Below are 24707 nucleotides of genomic sequence, written 5' to 3'. Positions count from 1 at the left end.
CCAATAAAGCCACTTGTTTAGCCCCGTGTTTCCCTTCCCTCGTCTGCCCATACCTGTCTACACAAATTCTAAATGTTCTCTGCGAATGCAAATGTTTGGATCAGGTTTCGCTACGTTTGCGATACTGCGTGAAACTTACACACGACAAGTAAACAATGTAAGATTGTGTTGTACTTCCGTACTCTTAGCGTGAGCGGACGTACTACTAATGAAAGTCATTGTGGAGGTGAGGGGGTTCAGCACGCGCTTCCTTCCATCCTTGCTGGACATGTTTGTGTTGCCACGTTTCGGCTGACACACGAAAACCAGAATACATCCAAGTGTGTGTGTGTGTGTGTATTAACTTGGTCTTTGGATCACGTGTTGGACTCGTGATCGACAGCTATTTCCCTCCTGGAAGAGAGCTCAGAGCTCGTAGGTGCAATCTATGGGTAATGCTATGACCTTGCACACACACACACACCCAACTCCCCGCCCACAATAGTCAGAGTAACGACCCGAGGCACAGCGATACCGAAATAATTTCGGCCCTGGGCAGGATTCGAACTGGCTACTGGGAGCACTTCTGCTTCCCAGTTCAGCGCTCTACCAACTGTGCCACCGAGTGTGAGTGTGTGTGTGTGTGTGTGTGTGTGCGCGCGCGCGCGTTCTACCTAGGCAGCACAAAGTGGTCTTTTAGGACTGAAGAGAATTATTTCACCCGAGCCCATCTCCAAAATGCATAAGCACAGTATTCACCTCTACTGAAGCATTCTGTTTCTAGACCAGGTTTATGATCTGAGTCATATATAATTATTCGGTGGAAAATGGATCACAACATTATCATGACCTTTCAATCATATATATATATATATATATATATATATATATATATATATATATATATATATATATATATATATGATTAAATTAATAAACACACAAATAAACAAAAGATTCGAAATACATATGAATCTCAAGTACGTTGCCCCGTCATTCATGGTGGACTCCGCATAACTCTCTCCCCTACATTGAAATTCCACACGCCCCCCTCCACCTGCGCCTCTCCTCCATTTAGAAACTACTGACCTAAATATATTTAGTGTACATTTGCCTTATATATTTAGTATGACACGAAGAGTCGTGCTCATTGTATTTTGTCTCTGTATTTCAGGAGTCCATTTTTTCTATCATGGATCGCTCTACTTCAAACTCTCTCACACAAACACATTATATATATATATATATATATATATATATATATGTATATATATAAATGTATGTATATTTATGTAGTCTAACGACTTCTCTTGGAATCATTCAATGTTCATCCTTTTTTTACTTCTATGTATGAATCTATTCGGTGATCACTATTTATTTACATCCGTCTTCCCGTCATACTTCTGTAGTTTTGTCAGGTGACATCTTGGCGTGTATGTCTGTATGTGCGCATGTGTGTACACGCGTATACTTGTGCATGTGTGTGTGCGCGCGTATACTTATGCATGTGTGTGTACGCGCGTATACTTGTGCATGTGTGTGTACGCGCGTATACTTGTGCATGTGTGTGTACGCGCGTATACTTGTGTATGTGTGTGTACGCGCGTATACTTGTGCATGTGTGTGTACGCGGGTATACTTGTGCATGTGTGTGTACGCGCGTATACTTGTGCATGTGTGTGCACGCGCGTATACTTGTGCATGTGTGTGCATATATGTATGTGTGCGTGCCTGTGTGTGCATGAATAAGTATGTGTGTGTGTGTGTCTGTGTGTTCGTGTGTTTACCTAATTGGAATACACGGAGTCTGTATCTCCACTTGTCAAACTGTGCGTGGCGTGCGTGTGCATATACCTAATTGTGGAGCGCGCATGTATGTGTATGCGTGTGTGTATGTGGTATATATTTACCTAATTGTGTGTGTGTGTGTTTACCTAATTGTGCGTGCATGTGCATTTACCTAATCGTGTGCGCGCGCGTGCGTGTGTCCATTTGACACCTGATTTTGAGTGGCATATCAGAAATATTGCGTCGATGGCCGAGCTCCTTCGTGCGATTGGGTTCGTCGCATGAAATTGGGTTCGTACTGACTTTCCATTTCACAGAGTAAATGAACGAAGAGGTAATCTTACCTTGTTCGAAGGTGATTAGTATTTTTTTCTGGCGATCCTCTTAATATCCAAAATTTCTCGTGTTTATTAGGTTGTGTCAATGATACAAAACACGAGTATACACAAAAGAGCACTCGCACAGCAACTTTGCGATACCCTTACTCGCCGAGCCCCACGACATCACTGGTACGTGCGTCGTCTGCTCTCCCGCCAATTGAAACCTTCGATGCGATTTTATTTTTCCAAGGACATGTAAATCGTATACTTGTGTACATATCCCAAATGAAAATATAAAAAGCATGTATTGTCACTCATTCTATGATATAATAACGAAACCAACCAACTGAAGTACGAAAATGTATGTTGGTGTAATTCAAGATAAATTGATTAAATACCTCATCCAGTTGCAGATGAAATATGGATTCTTAGTAACACAGGACATCCTCTCATGATATATGAAAACTATCAACAAGTTATCTTCCTTCTCTTTAATCTTACTCACCTGGTAAGATCAATTTACACACACTTTATATTTGTAGATGATTCCATATGAAAATATCTAAAATGTGCACCGCAACTCATTCTATGATATCTCCAATCTAACGAAAATAAAGATCAGCATAGTTTACGATGAATTTAAGATATATTTCAGATCCAAATTATTATGAAATATGGTTTATAAGTAGTATCAGACATCCATTCTACATACGAAATACTAACTACAAGCTGTTTTCTTTATTCCAAAACACCTTGCTGAATGAATTTATATTCCATGTAGTGGATTGTATTCCATTATATATCATGCATAAATATACTATAAAATACTCATATTTCTTTACATTAGTAACTGATCACATAAAAAATAATGTTACAATGAATTAGAAAAATGAATGTATTTCTTAAAGATGTACTACCCGAATCTGCTAGTTTGTAAACAACTAAGTCAAAGCAGGAAAGCGAAACTAAGCCGTGCAATTGGCCGGGTAGCTACTTGACATTATGAAGGAAGAGGAGAAAAAAGAAGATAAAAACAAAGTAAAGCAGAGAGAACTGCTTTACAAACTAATTATAAGGTATATTATCCAGTAAGATATGTATACTTGATATTATAATTATAGTTCAGTTTTGATAGTTCTTGCTAAACCCATGTCCATGATTAGTCTTAGTCTTAGATGTTCATGTTAAGACCTGTGCATTACTATTTTTAATATAAGATTAAATTATAAGTCACCATCATTACCGTAGTAGTTACCAAATAGTATAGAAAGAGGGTTCTATTCCTGTATCACGTAAACACATTTTTCACTTCTTTTTAGCCTTTGAAAGATCTCTTTCTGACTCCGTAGAGTAGGTTAGAAGCTAATGGACTGCCTAAGTTTCTTGTTAAATATCTGTGCTTGCGTGATTCTGGAATTTTACTGTAAAGAGAGGTAATGGCTCTCCTCCAAGAAGGTAGCTAGGTCAATATGAAAATGGAATTCCTGATATTTGAGCTGAAGTAGTTCTCATTGGATGCAAAAAGTTGCTATGAGTATGATGCAATTTGAATTATCCATCTAGCTGTCCTAGTTCTCGAGATATTGCATTTTGAATGGAATTAAATCGGGCCTATTTTGTCCGAGGAAATCGGGCCGAAACGTGCGGTCTGACTAATCGCCGATCAAATGTAAACAATGACGGTTTTTACTGACAGGCACAATTTTATATAAAAAATTAGCATATGGTTGCATTATTTGACCTATTTTCTATAAGATGTGTGATTTCCATGTAATTTGATCATAGAATTACGTTTTTATCCTCTGCAAAATTACCCACCACAGCTACGAATACCGTCAAATTACATGAAAATCACACATTTTAAAGAAAATAGTTTGAATAATTCAATTATATGCAAGCTATTACACTAATAACCCAATAGTAACAAACTTAATAGTGTAGTTTGATCCATACCACCAGTGATCATAGATAGCGGGCAGGACGAATCGTAGCTGTGGTCCGTAATATTACGGAGGATGAAAACGTAACTTCTCTTTGATCAAATTACATGAAAATCACACATTTTAAAGGAAATATTTCAAATAATTCAACTATAAGTCTATTACACTAATAACATAATAGTAAGAAATTTTATAGAGTGAAGTTTGGTCCATACCACCAGTGATAGATAAGATGGCGGGATGGATGTTGATGTTGTTATCCGATAATCCGACCCGATAGAAAAAAACGAATTAAAACCATCGATTTCTCAGCTCTACCCTAACACGCTGCCTTTATTTTGGTATTAGAATAATCCGCGATACTAGTAGTTTTGGTTCATTATGGTTAGTTGCCCGCACGATAAATTTGTTAGCTCATTTTTTACGTTGAAACATATACCAATTTTCGATCTACTGCTGAATGCAGGCCGCCATGTTTATCTTATGTTTTTATTGACCGACATGTAACTGATGATGTGAATGTTTGAAATTTACTACGATCGTAGTAAATACACTCACACAACATTTTTATTAATTAAATTTCCCGCGGTATGTAAATTTGGCCGTTTGAATGGCGTGCACATAAAATGACGCGCTATTGTGCTCGTCATCGACGGTGGCGCCTCTGGTGGTGTTTGACCTACCTAAAGAAGGCCTGAATAATCTCAAATGGGCACTCACTAACATTATTAAACATACGGATATGGAAATGAATGGGGAGAAATCCAAATTGCTGAGGTATCACTGTATCGCCCACAGCAAGAAATGAAATGGCACTAACTACTAGTTCCATCTACAAGACACTGCATCTCAAGGACACATGGGTGTTAATATGAGTGTGCATGGAACTTTTGTCTTCCATATTGATCAATAGTGGAGTTTCATGTTAACACTGGAACTCCTTCATCATCCCAAAGTTTGAATGCTGCTGTCAGCTCTGGGCACCACACAAAATAGGAGATATAGCCAGACTTAACTCCGTACAAGGGACTTATACAAGCAAGGTCTGGAGTCTCCAATACATGAAATGTTGGGAGCTGCTGGCAGAGTTAGATTTGAACTCGATACAAAGAAGATGCGAATGCTACATAGAAAGTGTGGTAAACAACCATATAAGAGTAGAATGACTGCTTCATCAAGAGAACAGAAGCCACAATCCAGAGAACAGCAACACTTTTACATAACAGCTCCATAAGGAATGGAGTTTGTGTTTTCAATGCTGTGCCAAAGGCAATCCAAGAGCTGACAAGGGTCGCAACTGACTTTCATTTGTCAGCTGGACAAATGAATGGCAATTATACCAGACAAGCCCACAATATTAGGATACTCCAGCACTGCTACAAACTGCCTGGACATCCTACACAATGCTGGAGTACCAGAGATGACTGGTTGCAGCGGAGGCCTACCTTAGCTGTGTTCATTGAGAGCAGAACTCTTCAAGGAGTTCATTATTACACTACACATATTGAACAATGAAAACATTGATATTTTTCTATGTTTTAATTGAACAACTCCTTTGGGATCTTACTGAATTACAGAATGGGGTAGCTGTAGATGATAATATTGACATCATTATTACATTTTTATTTTATTTATTTATTTATTTTATTGATTTATTTTTGCTAGTTCTTAAATTTTGAAAATCTCGGCTTATAGTTGGCATTACCTTACTTTGGCCCAGCCATACCTAAATTAAGATAATGATACCACCATTATTTCCTAAGTTTCTGAAGCTTTATTGACAAAACCTATAGGACAAAAAATTATATTGAAATACATTTGAAAGTAAGATCCTTAGAACCAGAAGGTATGGTCTAGCTTATCAGAAATAGGTTTAGCTGTGTTTTTGGTGGGAAAGAGGTTAGGCTTTAGCATTGCATTTTCTCAAAAAATATCCAGTACCTATACTGTTGTGGACAATGTAAAACAGAAGTGGAGTCATAGATTTAGTTAATTAAAGTTAAGGAGGTTAAGGGAATGTAGGGATAATTGCAATTAAATGAACAGTATTCTTATTTTTAGTGGAAATTCTTTTTCAGTTATAAAAGACGACTGCTAAGTGACTTGGTCCATAGGAAGTGACTATAATCCCTAAAATATTGACTTAATGAAATGTGCAATCAGTACTTCTTAAAAGACCAGACATTATTGTCGTGTTATACTTTATGTTAGTCAGGGATGAGCAGTGCAAATAAAAATGGACCTTCTCCAAATTAAATGAACAAACCCAGTATCTTTACTTGCACAAGCACAATATTTTCCAGTATTTAACGTGCAATGTCACAAAATGTAAGTGCAAGCTATTTGTATGTGCAGGAATCGGCAAAATTATATACTGCCCCAAAGTGACTTACAGTCCTACCTGGAGACCTTTGCCAGGAACCTTGGAGCTGTGGGTCTTCTGCAAGAACTGGGGCAACAGACTAATAACTGACTGGGAATTACTGTAGAACATTGAGATGATTACCTTATTTACCATATTTAGCAGTCACCACAAGTTTTAACTAAGGGTTTGCAAATATTATCAATCTATATGCTTTTTCTCATTTATATAGGAGGTAATGAAGTCAAAAAGCACTCTCCCATTTCACTCCAACCCATTCCACTCCCATCCACCACCCTATTAGCTATTTAGCAAATACACAAAGGGGATGATAAAGACTGCAATAAATTATAACAACTATATGATAATGAATTTATTCTGTATGGTTATCAGTGTCACTCTGTGTCCAGGATGACCTCCTCCACCTCCAACCATCAGCAAGCCACTTTCCCTTTATGAAAACAATCCCATTAAATTTCAAAGAGGTCAGGATATCTCATGATTTCCAAACCCTAAGAGTGCCGATCATCCCTTGTCCAGCCATGTAAGCAGTTCCCAAAACCACATGGATAATCTAATGGTTTTCATTTTGTAAGGAATTGCAATAATAATAGATATGATCATTTATAAGGGACCAATGATGGATACCAAGGTACTCTTAATCAACTTCAACTTCTTATTTTGCATTTTTTTGTACATGGAGTGCTGACAACTGGCAGGTGCTCTCCTCTTCTTACCACTTTGAACCAGTGACATAGAAACAGTTCCACACTGATACAACTTGGATAGCAGTCCAAAGTGTCTTCTCAGAGAGATCTGTGAGAAATTCTGAGGATGATTGCCAGCCACTGTTATGCCACAGGTTTTCAAATTGATTGAATAATTTAGAAAAGTTGAAGCACAATGATTTTGATTAATATAGAATACTTTCTCCTCTCCCACAATCCATAACAGTTGTTTATGATCACTTTAGCTTACCCATATTGCACAAGGCAGATGTGCAATGCAGGTGAATAAGTGCAAATAATTTTGAGATTGCACATCTGCCTTTCCATGCACATGAGAGCAGTGCTGCATGGGGTCTTGTGCCATGTGCAGTGCATAACTGATATTCACCAGTGAGCAAGGGTGCACAATTGTGTTTTGGACAAATCCTTGTGCACTGTGTAGTCAAAGTAAAGTTAAGTGAAGCTTAGTAGCAAGGTTGTGTTTTGCCAAATGTTGCTTGGATTTTCAAAATTCAAGCTGTGGTGAAAAGCTGCCAGAAACCTCTATAATGTTATTGCTTTAACTTACCAAATAACCTAAAAAGCCAATTTAACCATGTCATTGAGAAATATGAATATGCACATGTAAATACCAAGTGTTAACATAGTTGCAAGAATGTTTTTAGGTCATTTTATATACTGGTTTTTGTACAGAGACTAATGATGGTTGCCAGCACAAAGTGGTCTTTTAGGACTGAAGAGAATTATTTCACCCGAGCCCATCTCCAAAATGCATAAGCACAGTATTCACCTCTACTGAAGCATTCTGTTTCTAGACCAGGTTTATGATCTCAGTCATATATAAATTCCATGTATGTTCACCACTTTTTCCACACAAAAGAGCAGGCATGTGGTGACAGCTCTACTGTTAGGTGGTGACATAGATAACCTCGCACTCATATAACTCAGGACAGCAAAACAAGAAGTCAAGAATGAGTGCATGTTTGTTCCCTGTGATGACCAGGTTTTCACTCCCCTTATAAAAACCTCTTAAATTTTTCACTTCATACTGTTGCTCCAGGAGAAGAGGGAAAAAAAAAAAAAAAATAATAATAATAATAATAAAAAAAATAAATAAAAAAAAAAAAAAAAAAAAAAAAAAACGAGGGAGGGAGGGGTGGTGAATGGGAGTGGAGTATGTGGGGATGAAATGGGTGGGAGTGGATTTATGCTTTCGACCTTGGCTACCTCCTTTGTAAGGGGAAAAAGGCAGTTGGTATATGTATGTATGTACATACTTGTTCATGTTAACCCTTAATTTTTGCAGTCAGTTGTTCTATGATGGACATCAGAAGTTGGCACAGGAATTAGCAGTGGCTGTCAATCATGAGACCACAGCAGTTGCACCTTCTGACCGACTCATGACTGTTGTTATTGTTGGTGTTCAGCATGAACATGGTAAGTAATTTTATCCTCGAGTGTCCATTGCAGCTTGGGTGTCTTCCAGTTATATGCCTCCATCATTGCATCATCTCTCATCAATTGTCTATTGGTCTACAGAGATAACATTCCATTTTACTAATATACTTCACAAAATTTGCCAGAATATTATTCAACCAAGGATTCATGCAAAATGATCAACAATTTCATTCTCACTAAATTCATGTGAATTTTTATTTCAACACAGAAATGTGTACAGTAATCTCTTCTTCAACTGGATAGAGCTCAGTTAGTGTCTTAACTTGTTCTGTCTGTATTAGTGACAATATTTTATGTCCTTGCAAGCACAAATGTGAGCATCTTCATCATTCTTCCTTACCAGGGACAATTTATGGATACAGTAACTGCTAAACTTCCCAAAAATATTTCAAGAATTTGTGATTATTGATTATCCTTTGAAAGACTATATTGTTCTTGCTCCATATATTATTGTATCAGTTGTCACAAATGTGTTATTTTGTGTCTTGTGTTATTTCTTATCAAGAGGCGGAAAGACCGCTCAACCGATTGGAGTACACACTTGGTCCAGGGATTGATCTAGAATATGAGACAGAACCACAGACCTCAGCCCCTGAACCTGCTATGTATGAAACAGCGTATGTGACATCTCATAAGGATAAATGCAGGGCTGGAGCCTTTTCAGCTGATGGTCAGCTAGTTGCCACAGGAAGTGTTGATGCTTCTATAAAGGTTTGTGTACATTAGGTTCCTATTATATTTTTTGTGACCTATTGACTGATGTCATAAGTTTGAAATCTGCAATGCATTACTGTGTCATCCATGCCCCTGTAAAATTATTTCCTGTGATTGGCAATAAGCACCTTGTCCCCTCATGCTGAAAATAGAGAAGATAGGGATAAATCACTTTGGGCTATGTCAAAATATCATCCATACACAACTATCCTCCACTCACCCCTATCCCCCTATACATTGATCATAAAAGAAAAAATAAATGTGAGGCATCACTATAGTTTATACAGCTTCCACCTCAGGGAATATTTTGACTGTTGTATTATGTTTATTAAGTTAATCAATTTTGTGTGAATAATATTTCGATAGCCTGAAGGGATTATTCCCCGTCTTCTCTTTTTCTGCATGAGGGGATGGAGAGGGGAGGTCACTGATTAAATGAAATGGACTTGCTGTGGATATACTTTGTTTTGCTGCATTGCTTCTGACCCAGAGTAATGGGCAAGATGCAGTGATGACCTGTCATCCAGGAGGAACCAAGAAAAGAGGGAGGAAGGGAGGGGTTGTGAATGAGAGTGAAGTGTGTGGGGATGAAATGGGTGGTAGTGGATTATGCCTTTGAACTTGGCTACCTCCCTTGTAAGGGGGGAAAAGCCTTTGGTAAATATAAGTTTATCAGTACTCTTTATCCCATAGTTTTGTAATATCTAAGTTCCTCGAAAAATAGTGTTAGGGTGTATTCATTATAATAACCACTTTTTTTCTCTCTAGATTTTAGATGTTGATCGGATGTTGGCCAAGAGTGATCCAGATGCTGTTGAACTTCACCCTGATGCTGTTGTGGGTCATCCTGTCATCAGAACATTGTATGATCACCTGGAAGAGATTACCTGCCTGGAATTCCATCCTCGTGAACAAGTTCTCATATCGGGCAGCAGAGACACAAATGTCAAAATGTTTGATTTCAGCAAAACTTCTGCTAAGAAGGCATTTAAAACCTTTACTGTAAGTAGTGTTATGATTATATTTAGCATTATTCATGTTTATTTCTTTAGATTTATATAATTTAAAGGGTAATCACCAAGAACCATGTTTAAAATATCTTAGTTCAAAACTATTTTAGAAACTTTTTGACAAAAATATTCATCATCTAATCTGCATTCTTAAATACAATATACAGCACCATCTCTTGGTATTATTAGTTCCGATGATGTCATGAGTTGTGTACCAACTCAAGAGTCCTGTAGTGAAACTGACAATATTCAGTGATATTGAAAGTTTTTCAACTCCCTAAATATCTCCGACAACAGCAAAGATGTATGGATAGACATCATAATTATGGGCTATCAATTTGAACCAGAATATCTCTTCGAAGAAGTTTTCATATTGGTGCATCATTTGGTGCTTACCTGTGTACATGTTGGTTATGCACTGCTGTCTTTGGACACTCAAAAAGCAAGGGTAGTATATGTGATGCATTCAATATGTTTGCAATGTGCTCCTACACAATCCTGCAGCACATTCACACTTCACCTCGTAGGTGCCACAAGCTTTGCAAACAATGTTTACAATGTAGCACAGATTTTTTTTTTAATTTTGGCCCAAGTATGCTTGTAAAAAAGTTTAATAATGCTGACTTGCTACTACTTGATCAAATTAATTATTCTTTACACAACAAGTTAGATTGTTTACATACTGTATAAAAAGAAAACTTCAGTACAACTATTGCTAACAGCATACAAGTGCCAATCCATTCTAGCAAATGACTTTTTTTTTTTTTTTTCTTTTTTTTTCCTCCTATACTGCATGCCCTTTTTAGCTTGCTACTAAACTGTGATAATAGTATATATATAAAACTGAAAGTTCCAGTGTAGGTCTACTAAAAGAAAATTACCATTTCATATATATTTTTTTATCTTTCCCCTTAGTTTGTTCTGTTTCATGATACTTACCATTCCCCTCCCCACATTCAGTCTTTCTCTCACCTAAGTTTTCATGCACCTTTAAATGCATATTTCTCGTCTAAGCATATCCTTGTAGCTACAGTGCATAAAAACCAACCAGCTCGCTCTTTCTCTCTCTCTCTCTCTCTCTCTCTCTCTCTCTCTCTCTCTCTCTCTCTCTCTCTCTCTCTCTCTCTCTCTCTCTCTCTCTCTTTCTTTTCTTCATCTCTATTCTTTCCTTCTCTTCTCTCCATCCCTCTCCCCTTCTCTATTCTCTCTTCCCTTTCTGTTCTCTCTCCCCCTTCTGTTCTCTCTCTTATCTCATTTAATCTCCTATCTTTCTCTCCTCTGATCTTTCCTTCTCATCATGCTTTCTCTCCTTTCTTTCATTTGCTCTCACTTTCTCTTTGCCTTTTTCTCTCTAATTATCTCTCTCTTTCTCTCATGTTCCTGTTCAAAACAAAACTGTGCAAGTTGATTTTGGTTGGAGGATACAGGTAAACGTCGACTTACGATGGCATTAGGTTTCGATAGAGCCATCGTAAGACGATCTCATCGTAAGTCGATCCCCACTCTGTTCCGTGGTCACTGTACCTAGCCTACCTGTATATTAACCACCAGAGATACTGAATATAGCCTATTAAACATGTACAGTAGTTTATTTAATCATTTTTATCCTTTTTACCATATTCAAACACTATAATATGTATTTTCAGTACGGAACTTAAATCTCGCGGGCAGCAGCCAATGCCAGCCGTACGGCGTGACGTAATAATACTCGCATCATAAAATATAGTCACCGCTTATATCGATCGTTCTCTCTTTCACCCGCGAATTTTGAAAACCACAGCGAATGAATCATTTGAGAGAATGTAAAAACACAGGGGCGACTACAATAAATATAATCAAGACGCCGATATGGCAGCGTCGCGAATCCACTTGCTCCTCATGACGCCTACGTGTGCGGCACCGTATGGAAGGGGTTAAATTATCATATCGTCGTCGTCGTCGTCGTCATCGTAAAGTCGAACAATCGTAAGTCGCGGCCATCGTAAGTCGACGTTTACCTGTACTTCCACACTAGTGTTTTCCTTTAGTTTTGGCAAAACATCATTGAGAATATTTGTCTCTTTAAACTTAGACTATCTAGACACCTTGTATTCCTTTCCTGTGTGACTACTGTACCATTTGAGAAATGGCTGTTCAAACCCTGCCACCGGTGAACCGGTGAAGTTGGACCAAGGGCATGGTTCATTAAATTCCATGCTACAAAGTCCTCTGTAAGGGGCACCATCCTAGCCTCCCAATAAGGGGGTTAGTTTGTGATATTAAACTATATCATGTAAGTGAACCTTAAGTTTTGGTTTTCTCATAGCATTTCAATCATGTGTTTCTTTCTACAGGATGCCGAGCAGGTGACCACTCTCTCTATTCACCCAGGTGGAGACATTCTAGCTGTGGGTACTGAGGGGTCTGTGGTACGTGTATACGATATCAATTCCTGTCAATGCTATGTCTGCCCCTACCCTAGGGAGCACCACACAGGCTCCATCACATGTGTGAAGTATTCCTCAGATGCCCGCCTCTATGCCTCAGCCTCCAGGGATGGACACATTAAGGTAAAGTAAAAGAAGATAGCTATGTTGTCCTGTTGTTATTCTCTTTCATAATTAATACAGAATTTTTTATTTCAATCCACATTCACTACCATCATAACTTTGATCATGTTGGTGTTCAAATTGTATATTGTGTTAGACCTTGAAAGTGTCTCAAGAAATCCATTATTTTTACCAGCTATGGGATGGTGTCTCTGGAAGATGCGTGCAGACATTCTCCAAGGCTCATGATGGGGCAGAGGTTTGCTCAGTGCTCTTTTCACGTAATGGAAAGGTGAGACAAGGAGTTGGTCATATAATTTTTACAGTTTGCCTTGTTATCCATAATATTTGAGTGCTTTTTACCATCTTATTTTATTCATGATTGCTTTCGATTTTTTTATTTATAAAATGTGACCACATTAGCTATCCTTAGTAACACTTGCATTTTTTCTGATCATGTGGGGAAAAAGTCATAATTGATTTTACAACAACTGTTGAAATGTACTGTAGAGCTGGGGTAGGCTGGATATGGCCCACAAAGGTCTAGCATCTCGCTTACCACACTTACCACGTACTAGTCAATACTTTGTTGGCTGGACTTTCATGTTAATGCCAGTAAGATTGGTGGGCTAGAGTCTGGACCTTTGGAGTGTATATCAGGCCTATAGGTAGGAGGTTCCCCACCCCAGATGTAGAGTATTACCATCCTTTTACTCTGATTATTCACCACATGATGAAGCAGTGAAGGAAAACCAATTCCAATTATCTGGCCCTGCTCTTGCTTCATTGTCCTTGACCTGAACACTGTGGCCCTTTCCCCTTTATGGGTTGGCCAAATCAAAGCATATACTCATTTCATACACATGAAGACCCATTCAACACTCCACCATAGTATCTTGTGGGTAAAGAATCATCAGTAACCCCCCCTCACCACCATCACTCAGGTCAAAGATAATACAGCAAGGCACAATTCCACAGCTGCGGACACCCAGAGATTATTTACACCCACTGCATCATCATATGGTAATCCCCTCCTCATCCACCTAAAATAATTTACAGAACAGATGAAGAACATTCCTTCAAGCTATATCATTCTTTCATCAATTTACAATCTCTGCACTCATTCTTTGTTTGCTGCAATTATTTATTTGATTGGATCAATTGATTGATTGATTCTTTGTTCCACAGACATTCCAAATGTACCCAGAGCCCCTTTCACTCCATTCATCCACCTCATTCTTGGTCTTCTTTTAAAGTTCATTTCATCCATTTCTGCCTTCCACTCTTGTTTTGCTAGTCTTTCCTCAGTTGTTCTTTGTGTACATTCACAGTACTCTTTGAATCGCTTTCTGCAATATCTCTCTTTCCACCCCTCCATGGTTGTCACTCATAGCATATTTCTCGTATACTTCATCTGAAAAATATTCAGACTTTTTCTGCCTCTTACATATTCCAAATCACTTGAATCAGCTGGATATTCAAGGAGATTTAGTCAAACTAAAGCAATGGTCTTAAAAGTGACATGTGAAATTTAACCAAAGTATGTGTAAAGTTATACATACATATACCAAGGCTTTTTTCCCTTCCAAGGGAGGTAGCCACAAAGGGAAAGGCATAAAAACACTCCCACCCATTTCATCCCTAAACACACTCCACACCCCTCCCACCCTTCCTCTCATCTGAGCACCTCCTGGATGACGGGTCATCCCTGAACCCTGCCCACCGCCCTGGGTCAGAAGCAGTGTCGCAAGACACAGTACATCCACAGCAAGGCCGCTTCATTTAATCGGCGACCCCCCCTCTCCGTCCCCCTTTGCATATAAGGAGAGGACGGGGAGAAATCCCTTCGGGCTGCGTCAAAATTTACTCACACATACTACCCCACCCCCCACCCCCCCGCCCATTCCTCCTCATGCAGTCACAACATCATCCATATACAACCATTCTCCACTCACCTCTGTCTTCCGTCCTCTCCCTTCCTTCCTCAACAGACATTCCCCTCTTCCCCAAAGCCCCCTTCACCCCATCCATCCACCTCATCCTAGGACGTCCCCTCATGTTCACTCCCTCCACATCTGCCTTCCATACCTCTTTTACTAGTCTTTCTTCACTCATTCTTTCCATGTGTCCAAACCATCCTAATATTCTTTCATCAACCCTCTCTCCCAAATCCTTTTTCACCCCTGTTCTCCTCCTCACCTCCTCATTTCTCACTCTATCTAGCCTAGTAACCCCCACCATACTTCTCAGACACCTCATCTCAAACACATTCAAACTCCTTCTCTCTTCTTCTCTTATGTTCCACGTTTCTGCCCCATACAGTGCTGTTGGCACAATCACTCCTTCATACAGTCTCCTCTTCGCATCCATTCCCAAATGTCTATTTCTCATTACACTCTTTAAACCACCAAGGCATTTACTCGCTTCTCTCAATCTACATTCTACCTCCACCTTCACTCCACCTTTTCCTGCTACAGATAATTAATACTAATAATGCTGATTACTTTTAACTTTATTATCCCTCCTTTCTACTGTCCTTCAGTATCTCCTTTACCTACTCTGTGAATCCACTTTTTTGGTATGATATTTTCCCCAAGAACAGAAGCTTTAGTTATTGTAAGAGAAATACTCAAAGTACTCATCTTTTGACTTATCCTTTTCAGTCTCCTCTCCCATTACAGTCATTCCCCGAGTACCTCCCACCTCCCTGGTTAAAGTCTTCCAATTCTCCTCTACATTTATTAATATACTCTCTCACTCCCCCCCTTTTTCTTAATTTATTTTCTTTTATTTATTTATTTATTTATTTTTGTCGTTTTTTCTGCAAGAGGGTACAGAGATTCTCAGGTGAACCCTTTACATAAACTCACTTGTGACAATTCTGCAAGATGGACAGTGGAGCTGCCTATTTTCTCCTCACCATTCTCTTCACCTCCATCAGGAGTTTTAGCCCTGAAGGATTGACACTTAGTCTTTAGACTGGGCCCAAGATCTCTTAACTTCAACTCATTTTCATACTTTTTCACATGTAAGAGTTGCCAGCTGGTGGCTCCCCTCTTCCTATCAGTCCCACACCAGTACAACACAAATGACCATTTAAAATTTCTTCCAAGGGGGATCTGTAGGACCCAGGGAATGTTGCCAAGCACTGTTGGGCTATGGGTTTTCTACACAGTGAAACTGAGACAAATATAATTATTATTCCACTCTTCTCTTGGCCTATCCTATGTTAGGCTTTCCTTCCGTCCTCTTAACTCTGTACTTCTCATATACTTCCTTGATCCTTTTTTGCAACCTTACCATATATACACACCTCTTCTGTGGCAACTGTGGAAAGTGTATTGAGAAATGGAATCTATTGTTTTTGTAGAAACTTTCATTTCCCTTCTCCAGAAGAGCACTGTATTTTTCTCAGGAATTGTGATTAATTTTCTAGCACATCTTAATGTTTATTGTTGGTTTTAAGTTATTATAAGTTGACAATAATTAGATGTTTTGCTTTGCAGTATGTGTTGTCAGCTGGGATGGACAGCAATGTTAAGCTGTGGGAAATATCAACAGCTCGATGTCTTATGGCCTATACTGGTGCTGGATCTGTAGGTTAGTGGATTTATTTTTATGTTATATGTATTCATCAGCTGTCAGTAAATAGACTTGTGGTAAGTCAGTTATTGCCAGTGAAATACAAATTGTATATAAAAGGAGTGATTGTCCACAGGACTGTATTGAGTAGACATTTGGAATTTAAAGAAGGAAAGGGCCTAAACATTTTTGAGGTGAAGTGTGAGAGTTATAAGAATAGAATGAGAAATGTGGTGTGGCAGAGTGTGGGGTTGGAAAGAATTAATAAATAAAGTTATTCAAAGAGTTCCAAGGGGGTTTGGACTGTAGAAAGAACGAATTGAGAAAAACTAGCAAAACTATTTTAGATGGAGAGAGCCTGAGAGGAAGATCAAGTATGAGGTGAATGGACAGGGTAAAAAGGTTGTAAGCACAGTGATTTTTGAGCAGGGAAGAGTGAGTTCAAAATATAGAAGTGAACGGAGAGGGGTTGTAAATGGATGAAAAAGTGATGCGGTTTGACAGGATTCCTCCTTGTCTGCTGTTAATTTCTTTAGTAGATGGAAGAGACTTGACTGGCTACCTCCCTTATAAGGGGGAGGTAAGCACAGTAGATGGATGATGAACTAGGGAGAGGGGCTACTATGTAATAAGCAGACTAGGTTCTGGCTGTTGAACCCTGATTTGGAGGGGCTTTGCCTTGCTGCATTGCCTCTGACGTGACTAGTGTGGTGGTGAACAAGTAGAGCTGATGATGATCAACAGTTCTCCACCTCTTACTTATTTCAGCTAGTGATACAGAATGAAACATCTACCACTATATATAAATAGCTTGTAAGAACTACAAGAAAATGTAAGAAAATGAATGATGAGGTCCTACAAACAACATAGATTATACATACATACATATACCAAGGCTTTTTCCCCCTTACAAGGGAGGTAGCCAAAAAGGAAAAGGCATAAAATCATTCCCACCCATTTCATCCCTGAAAACACTCCACACCCCTCCACCCTCCCTCTCATCTTAGCACCTCCTGGATGACGGGTCATCCCTGCACCTTGTCCACTGCCCTGGGTCAGAAGCAGTGTCGCAAGACACAGCACATCCACAGCAAGGCCGCTTCATTAAATTGGCAACCCTTGTGATACTAAAACAACACCAATAGAACATCTACATGGAGAAACTAAAATTCTTCCCAACATATCACCAGGCTCTGATATCCATCCATATCCATATGCCAAGGGTTTTCCCCCTTCCTAGGGAGGTAACCAAAGTCAAAAGGCATATACCTACTCCCACCTACCTCTGATATTGCATCACAGAAATACAGTTCATCAAACTTAACACAACAGCTCCAACTTCACTTCAAACATCTAAAATAACCTACCCTAGTACACCACAGTGCATCTGTACAAAAATGCACACATTCACATCACAAAATAGACTACCAAATTGTACTTAACCAATACCCTCCAGAAATCAACATAGAGAAAAATGGCTTCCAAGACAAGCAAGAATTATACTGGGACAGCTACATTCAGGTCACCATCCAGGATTAAAACAGTACCAACTCAAAATTAACCTGGCAACATACTTCAATTACTCTTGATACAACTACCACACAGGAGACACAGAACACTTTCTACTACACTGCCCTGCACTCACCGCTTTTCAGACACAAAATTTCATCACTTGTTTGTGAGTGCATATGCTGAAGACAATCTTCACCTTGTAAATGGAGTGACTGATTCAGAATACATATCCACAAATAGAAAAAGCCTGTTCATCCACCCATCTCATCTCAGTATTTGAGGGATGAATGGTCCCCTGTCCCATGCCACACTGCTTGGGTCAAAAACAGAATAGTAAGGCACAACTGTTTCATAGCAGGGTCTGAGAGACAAAGCTGATTACCCTCACTGTTGCACCATGTAGTATATCCCATCCTCATGCAGTCCTCAATGGAGTAGATTATGACATCCCATCTGCCCATAATCCCCTCATCCACTCACAGTTTCCTTCTATTCACTCCTGTCCCTTGTTCACTCCTCTGTTCCTGCAGAGATACCACTTTTGTCCAAAGCTCCCGTGACCCCATTCATCCATCTTATGCCAGGTATTCGTGTCAAGCTCACTCCTCTTAATTGTGGTTTCCACACATTTTGGTTGTCTTTTTTTAACTCAAACAACAATAGAGAATCTTTTCTGAGAGAACGTATGGTCCAGCCTAGTAGCCTTGGCTGGATACCTCATGGCCACAGGTCTCCTGCCAGAGATGATCCTAGGTAACAGGTTGGTTATTCTTGCTATTTTTTCTGACAGAGTTGAATCTTTGCAAGGAGTTTTTTTATTTAACTATTTATTATTTTGTGACAGGAAAACAGGAACACAGTGCTCATGCCATGTTCAACCACACTGAGGACTTCGTCATGTTCCCAGATGAAGCTACAACGTCACTCTGTGCCTGGGATGCTCGCAATGCTATCAGGAAAAACCTACTTTCTCTAGGCAAGTAGAAAATACAAATAAAGTGTTTGAAATAAAAATTACATCTCTAGTATGATTATCTATACATGTGAAAAATTATATAGTTTTCTTTTCATTTTACATTTTGCAAATGAACAATTCTTCTTATCTGATACAGGTCATAATGGTCCCGTGCGGCACATGGTGCATTCTCCGTGCTCACCCTCCTTCATCACGTGCTCTGATGATTTCAGAGCAAGGTTCTGGTACAGAAGAAATGTCCATTAGATTTGATGTACATTTTTAATAAAAGTAATAATAAGAATCAATATATTGATATAAAGAAAATTAGTCACCACAGTATTTTCTAGTTTATTGGAATTGCACTTGGTTGCATATTCATACATGAACAGGTCTGCATACCAAGGTGAGGGATATGGAGGGATATTACACCGCCTATAACCTTTGGCCCATAAATTGAGATTAAAGTGATCAGAAACAAATTATCCTCATGGGCATCATTTCTCATCTGATCCTGAGAATAGGCCTGCATATATGACTACAATATTGATTTTATATATTCTGGAGAGTGAGTGTGTTTAGATTCAATTTTTATTTTTTTGGGGTACATTTTTTATTTTGTGTGGAGGAAATTACTCCGATGTTAGTCAAATAGACTGAATTACTTGCATTATTCAAGAACTGGATGATTGGTGTGCTGCCAAGAAACTTTTAGTTGAAACATAAGATATGTGTGTTTTTATTTTAATTGTAATAAAAATTGTTTCCTCAAGTTCATAAACTGGAAACCCACAGCCAACAGCATTTCTCAAACCCTCCCATAGATCTTTAGAAAGAAATGTGGAACTGTCATCTGTTGTTTTATTGTGGTAGTGGATGATGCTATGGAGATGACTGATGGAAGAAGAAAATGATAGGGCTATAAGAAAAGATAAGATGCAGAGCATTGAAAGTGTTGAAAGTTGGTAATACACCAGAGATTGATGGGTGTCATGTTGAGTGTATAATGAATGGTAGAACAATTACACTAGATTGGCTAATAAGGTTTGACGTGTGCCTAAGGGAGGGGAATGCGCCAGAGGACAGGAGTATATCTAAATTTCCACTTTACAGAAGAAAAGGGGACACATAAATGTAGCAGCTTCAGAGGAATCAGTCTGTCACATAGTTGGTAAGGCATATGGGAGGATGTTGAGAGTATTAGGAAGGTAAGAGAGGGAGTAATTGGGGAAGAATAGTGTGGGCTTAGGAAAGGAAGAGGTTGCATAGATCAGGTTTTTGTAATAGGGCAGATATATGAGAAGCTTTTGGTAACAGCTAATGATGTCTATGGCTTGAACTTACACAAGTTGAGCTTGTAGGAAGTGGAGAGAGAAAGTTGTATGAGTTGAAATTGGAATTTCAGTAATAAGAGTGTTGATGGATTTTGAAGATGGATATCGGGAAGATATTTCATAGACATCATGGCTAGGTGTGATAACTTGGAGAGTAGGAGACAGGACCCAACAATTGTCTCTCCTTTCCTGTGCTTTCACTCTCATGTCTGCTGCATTCAGATACAGGGGGTATTTATTAATTTGTTGAGCAAATATATTTGATTTAGACATTATGAAAGTGCCCTGCTATTCTTATTGTTGAAGATACATGTGAATGGTCAGACATGGTTTTTCGTTTGAATCTGGAACATGTTACTGTATGGTTGTAGCCACTGACAAGTAGGTGGAAGGATTAAGAATAGAAAACTTCGTACAAAGAGGTAAGTGCTTACAAAGAATAACTTGTAATAAAAAATAAAAAAATTAGAAGAGCTTTTTGATATTTTCCTGCCTAACAATGGAAAAGTGGATGAACTGAGGAGATTTCACTTCATTATTAGGTCTTATGCTCCCCCTCCAAAAAAGGGAGAGCTTTGCTATGTATTCAGGTGTTTGTATAGCTGGATGTGGTTATATGCAATCACCTTAAGAACTTTGTTCCATCTTTTGATTTGATAGTTTCGTTTTAAGTTTTCCAATTAATCTGGTGAAGTGGTGTGGATAAACCAGCTTTAGCTGCTGGGAACTGATGCTTTGTACTATTTGTGTTAATCACCACAGTCTTGGATCACATGTTGGACTTGTAGTTGACAGCTATTACCCTCCTGGGTGTAAGAGGGGAGTTGTGTAGTCGCCGTCCTGTCTAGGTAAACAAGCATGTTGATACAGAGGTGACTGTAATAATGCTGATGTAACCAAAATTGTGAGCATACAGCCATCTCCATTGCGACAATGCTTATGTAGCAATGTTACTGGAAGGACTGTAACAGCCTCTCTTAGCCTCCATTCCCAAATGTCTATTCCTCATTACACTTTTTAATCCACCAAGGCATTTACTCGCTTCTCTCAATCTACATTCTACCTCCACCTCCATTCCACCCTTTCCTGCCACATTCGCACCCAATTATCTAAAACTATCCACTTCCTCCAGTCACTCTCCCTTAATGCTCACTTCCAGTCTGCTGCCACTTTCACCCCTTGCACATCTCATCAATTTACTTTTACCCATATTTATCTTCAACTTTCTTCTTTCACACACTCCCAAACTCTGTCACTAACTTCCTCAATCCCTCCTCTGATCGTGCTACAAGCGCAGTGTCGTCCGCAAACAACAGCTGGCTCACCTCCCACTTTTCTCCATTCATGATGCCATAAAAAAATGACCACTGAAACGTCAGAGATGGGAGTACAAGAACGTTCAAAATTGTCTTCTTAATCTCTGTCGGGATCATATTGTAGAACACAAATTAAATGAGGAATTCTTGGCAGGCATTAATTTCAACATTAATTGGAATCCGGTCAACCTTGACCAGCAATGTTAATGTCATTAACTTATTTTAACATTGTACAGCGTTCTATTTTTTGTATAAAAAGTAAAAACTAGAATGCAAAATATGTAGTCGTTTGTATCTTTATACATGTTTGATATATTTTACACTTGAGATTATGTAGGACTGTGCCATTTTGTTTTTTACATTTTGGCAATCTGTCGTATGAATTTTTATCTGGATGTAGCATTTTTGCATGACTCTATTCTGTAAATTCCTCCCCATCATTATGTATGATCTATTTTACACTTAAGATTATGTAGGACTGTGCCATTTTGTTTTTTACATTGGCAATCTGTTGTAAGGATTTTTATCTGGATGTAGCATTTTTGCATGGCTCTATTCTGTAAATTCCTCCCCATCATTATCATGAATAATATTATCCTGATAGAACATAACCAAAGGCCTCAAAATATTGGAAATCTATGGCGAACTCGGCTATAGCTTCGTTAAGTTTGCATACATCTTGACCATAGATCCACAAAGAATAAGTGCATGTTCAACGACCTGACGCACGATCTAGTGCAGCGTTTCTCAACCAGGTTTCCCCGGAACCCTAAGGTTCCGCAAAAGGTCCCTAAAGGTTGATTCACACTATCGGACCGGTCGCGCTCCGCTCCGGTTCTGAGGTATTCAGGGTTGATTTACACACTCGGTTCTGAGGTATTCACACTATCGGTCCCCTCTCGTTCCCGTCATCCCCCCTCCCTCTACACCAGTAGAAGTCTTACCATAATTTACGAAGGATGTGTGACTTTTCTGACGCCGAGTTGGCAATAATCGCTATTGCACTTGATGAAGAAGAAGAAGGAAAACAAAATAGAAAAAGAAAGAAATTGTGGGTTCATCCTATGTTGCAAGATAGGAAGACTGAAGGAAAATTTCATACTCTGTATCCTCGTCTTATTGATGATGAGAGTAAATTCCACAGCTATTTCAGAATGAACAAAGGAACATTTGAGAAAATACTATCCAAAATTGAGGATGACTCTAAATGTACAAGGCTGCACTTCCTGGCACTGATGTGTTTGCACCATACATTATAGTGGGAGCTTTCCCGCTGAAGAGAAATTTGATGAGGCCCTACCCAGGTTCACAGACTGAACATAAGGTAGAGAAGAGGATTTTTAATTATAGATTATGTAGAGCCAGGAGGATAGTTGAGTGCACATTTGGTATTCTAGTGCAAACCTTCAGAATAAATTTAAGGAAACTTAAAGCTATGCCTTCTAATGCTAATGCAATCATTACAACATGCATACTTCACAATCTGATACACCCAAATGCTGTTGCATTACCAGATACTGTTGTCATGCCTCCATCAAACACAGTACGTCCAATGAGAGGAAGAGGGGGAAATGATACAAAGGAGGCTTTTGGCGTGAGAGAAACACTGAAAGATTATTTCAGCTTCCCAGCTGGTTCAATGCCTTGACAAAATGATAAAATATAAGTAGACAAACAAACTTGTGTAAGAATATTTGTTGAGTGAGCTAAGGAGATGCATTTCCGCAGTGGATAATAGGTTATTATACATATGGAATTTATTTCTTTGGTTAATAATGTGTATTTTTTTTTCTCTCAGTACCTTGGCAATATAAGTATGCAAACATTATTGTATAGGAAAATTGTTTAGTGAGGATAGGAAATGCATTTCCACAGTGGACATTAGGCTATTGTATGGAATTTCTTACCTTCACCACCCAGCTGCCTGCTTATTTCAACACAGCTTCTTCTTTTCGCCACGTTATCACTGTAGTGCAGCGAAGTCAGGTCATACAGCTCTGGTTTACCTTTTGACTAATTCTATTAGCATTTCATCTGAATCCACAAAATTAAAGTAAGTTTTGTAGGTTATATTTTATTCAGTTGGTGCTTATGTATATCCTCGCTGTACGCATTGTCATTGTATCAGTTATAAAAAGAAAACGTATTTTTATCATTTTTCTAACTTTCTCATGATCCCATTGTGGTGTTTCCTTTGGATTATCCATGGTTTGGTAGGACAGCAGGTAACACTACTTGCTTATATGAAGGCTGAATCTCGACTGGAGTGGACCAGGACCGTGGCAACTGAGTTCACACTGGCGCTCACGATGCGGTCACGCTCCAGTAAAAATATCTTTTGACGGAACCGTGACCGGAGCGAGAACGCCGGTGTGAATGCTTCCATTGAAATTAATGAGACAATATTGGACCGGGCCGATAGTGTGAATCAAGCCTAAGGGTTCCGCGAGAACGAGAAAAGCTAATGCATATTTGATGTTTTATTTAATTTTATATACATAATATAATTAAACACGCACGACATATTTTTGGTTATTGTAATAATGTAATATAGACATCATCCTATCTAACCTATTATTGCGAGAAAGGTATGGTATATAAATATATATATGATATATATTGCGCAGGGGTTCCTTGAGATATGCACTTTATTGTAAAGGTTACGCGAGGGTAAAAAGGTTGAGAAACTGATCTAGTGTATAATAACACCAGTAAATTGTACACACATTCTATTTCATTTTTGTCTTAAGAATGTTGAGATAATTTGCAAGTTTATAACTTGAGTTTCAATTGTTAGCATTCCTGAGCAAATTCCAAATTCCAGGAAGTAAGATGTTATTTTGTTCATACAGTTAAATAACCGTTGTTGATGGAGTGGGACGCTAGGATGCCTCCAATACTCTGGAAGAATCATTATCGTGCATTTTGTATAATGGTAGCTTTCAGAATAGAATCCACAAAGGTAATGGTAAGTTTTATCTCTCGGGTGCACTTTTTACTTTTAAATTATTATAAAAATATATGTTGGATGAAAATGCAGCAAACAACAGCACTTTTTTAATTGTCAAAAATATGTAGTGTCAAAACCGTCAGTGATAATGGTTTCCATATTGTCACTGAATATCACGAAACTACAGATCCTATGGGGGTAAAGCGATGTATAAGAAACATTGGACCATTT

General features: G+C 38.7%; 2 protein-coding genes across 2 annotated transcripts in view; one reads left to right on the top strand and one right to left on the bottom strand.

The window, feature by feature from the left end:
* Positions 1 to 2271, bottom strand: part of LOC143034458 (CD151 antigen-like) — a 100630-nt gene extending 98359 nt beyond the window's left edge. Inside the window, exon 1 of the mRNA XM_076200536.1 lies at positions 2112 to 2271. The gene's annotated coding sequence lies outside the window, so the exon portion shown is untranslated. The remainder of the gene's footprint in view (positions 1 to 2111) is intronic.
* Positions 2272 to 3012: 741 nt separating this feature from the next.
* CstF50 (cleavage stimulation factor subunit 1 Cst50) lies at positions 3013 to 19180 on the top strand. The gene is made up of 9 exons (XM_076200535.1): positions 3013 to 3163; positions 8424 to 8554; positions 9081 to 9286; positions 10058 to 10291; positions 12633 to 12848; positions 13024 to 13119; positions 16334 to 16427; positions 18766 to 18897; positions 19034 to 19180. The coding sequence occupies exons 1-9, from the start codon at positions 3090 to 3092 to the stop codon at positions 19141 to 19143; spliced, it is 1293 nt and encodes a 430-aa protein (XP_076056650.1). The 5' UTR covers positions 3013 to 3089; the 3' UTR covers positions 19144 to 19180.
* Positions 19181 to 24707: the final 5527 nt, after the last annotated feature.

This window comes from Oratosquilla oratoria, chromosome 17, assembly GCF_046742065.1.
Source record: "Oratosquilla oratoria isolate Oo_2021 chromosome 17, ASM4674206v1, whole genome shotgun sequence".
In the NCBI taxonomy this organism is placed as follows: domain Eukaryota; kingdom Metazoa; phylum Arthropoda; class Malacostraca; order Stomatopoda; family Squillidae; genus Oratosquilla; species Oratosquilla oratoria.
Note: the sequence above shows the minus strand (reverse complement) of the source record. Positions and strands in the feature narration are given on the sequence as shown.

What these genes read in the sequence shown, in the direction of transcription:
- CstF50 (XM_076200535.1), top strand. Translation starts at nt 3,090, where the DNA reads ATGAAGGAAGAGGAGAAAAAAGAAGATAAAAACAAAGTAAAGCAGAGA. An exon ending in GTGTTGATGCTTCTATAAAG is followed by an intron (nt 9,287 to 10,057) that starts GTTTGTGTACAT and finishes TTTTCTCTCTAG; the next exon opens with ATTTTAGATGTTGATCGGAT. An exon ending in CCAGGGATGGACACATTAAG is followed by an intron (nt 12,849 to 13,023) that starts GTAAAGTAAAAG and finishes TATTTTTACCAG; the next exon opens with CTATGGGATGGTGTCTCTGG.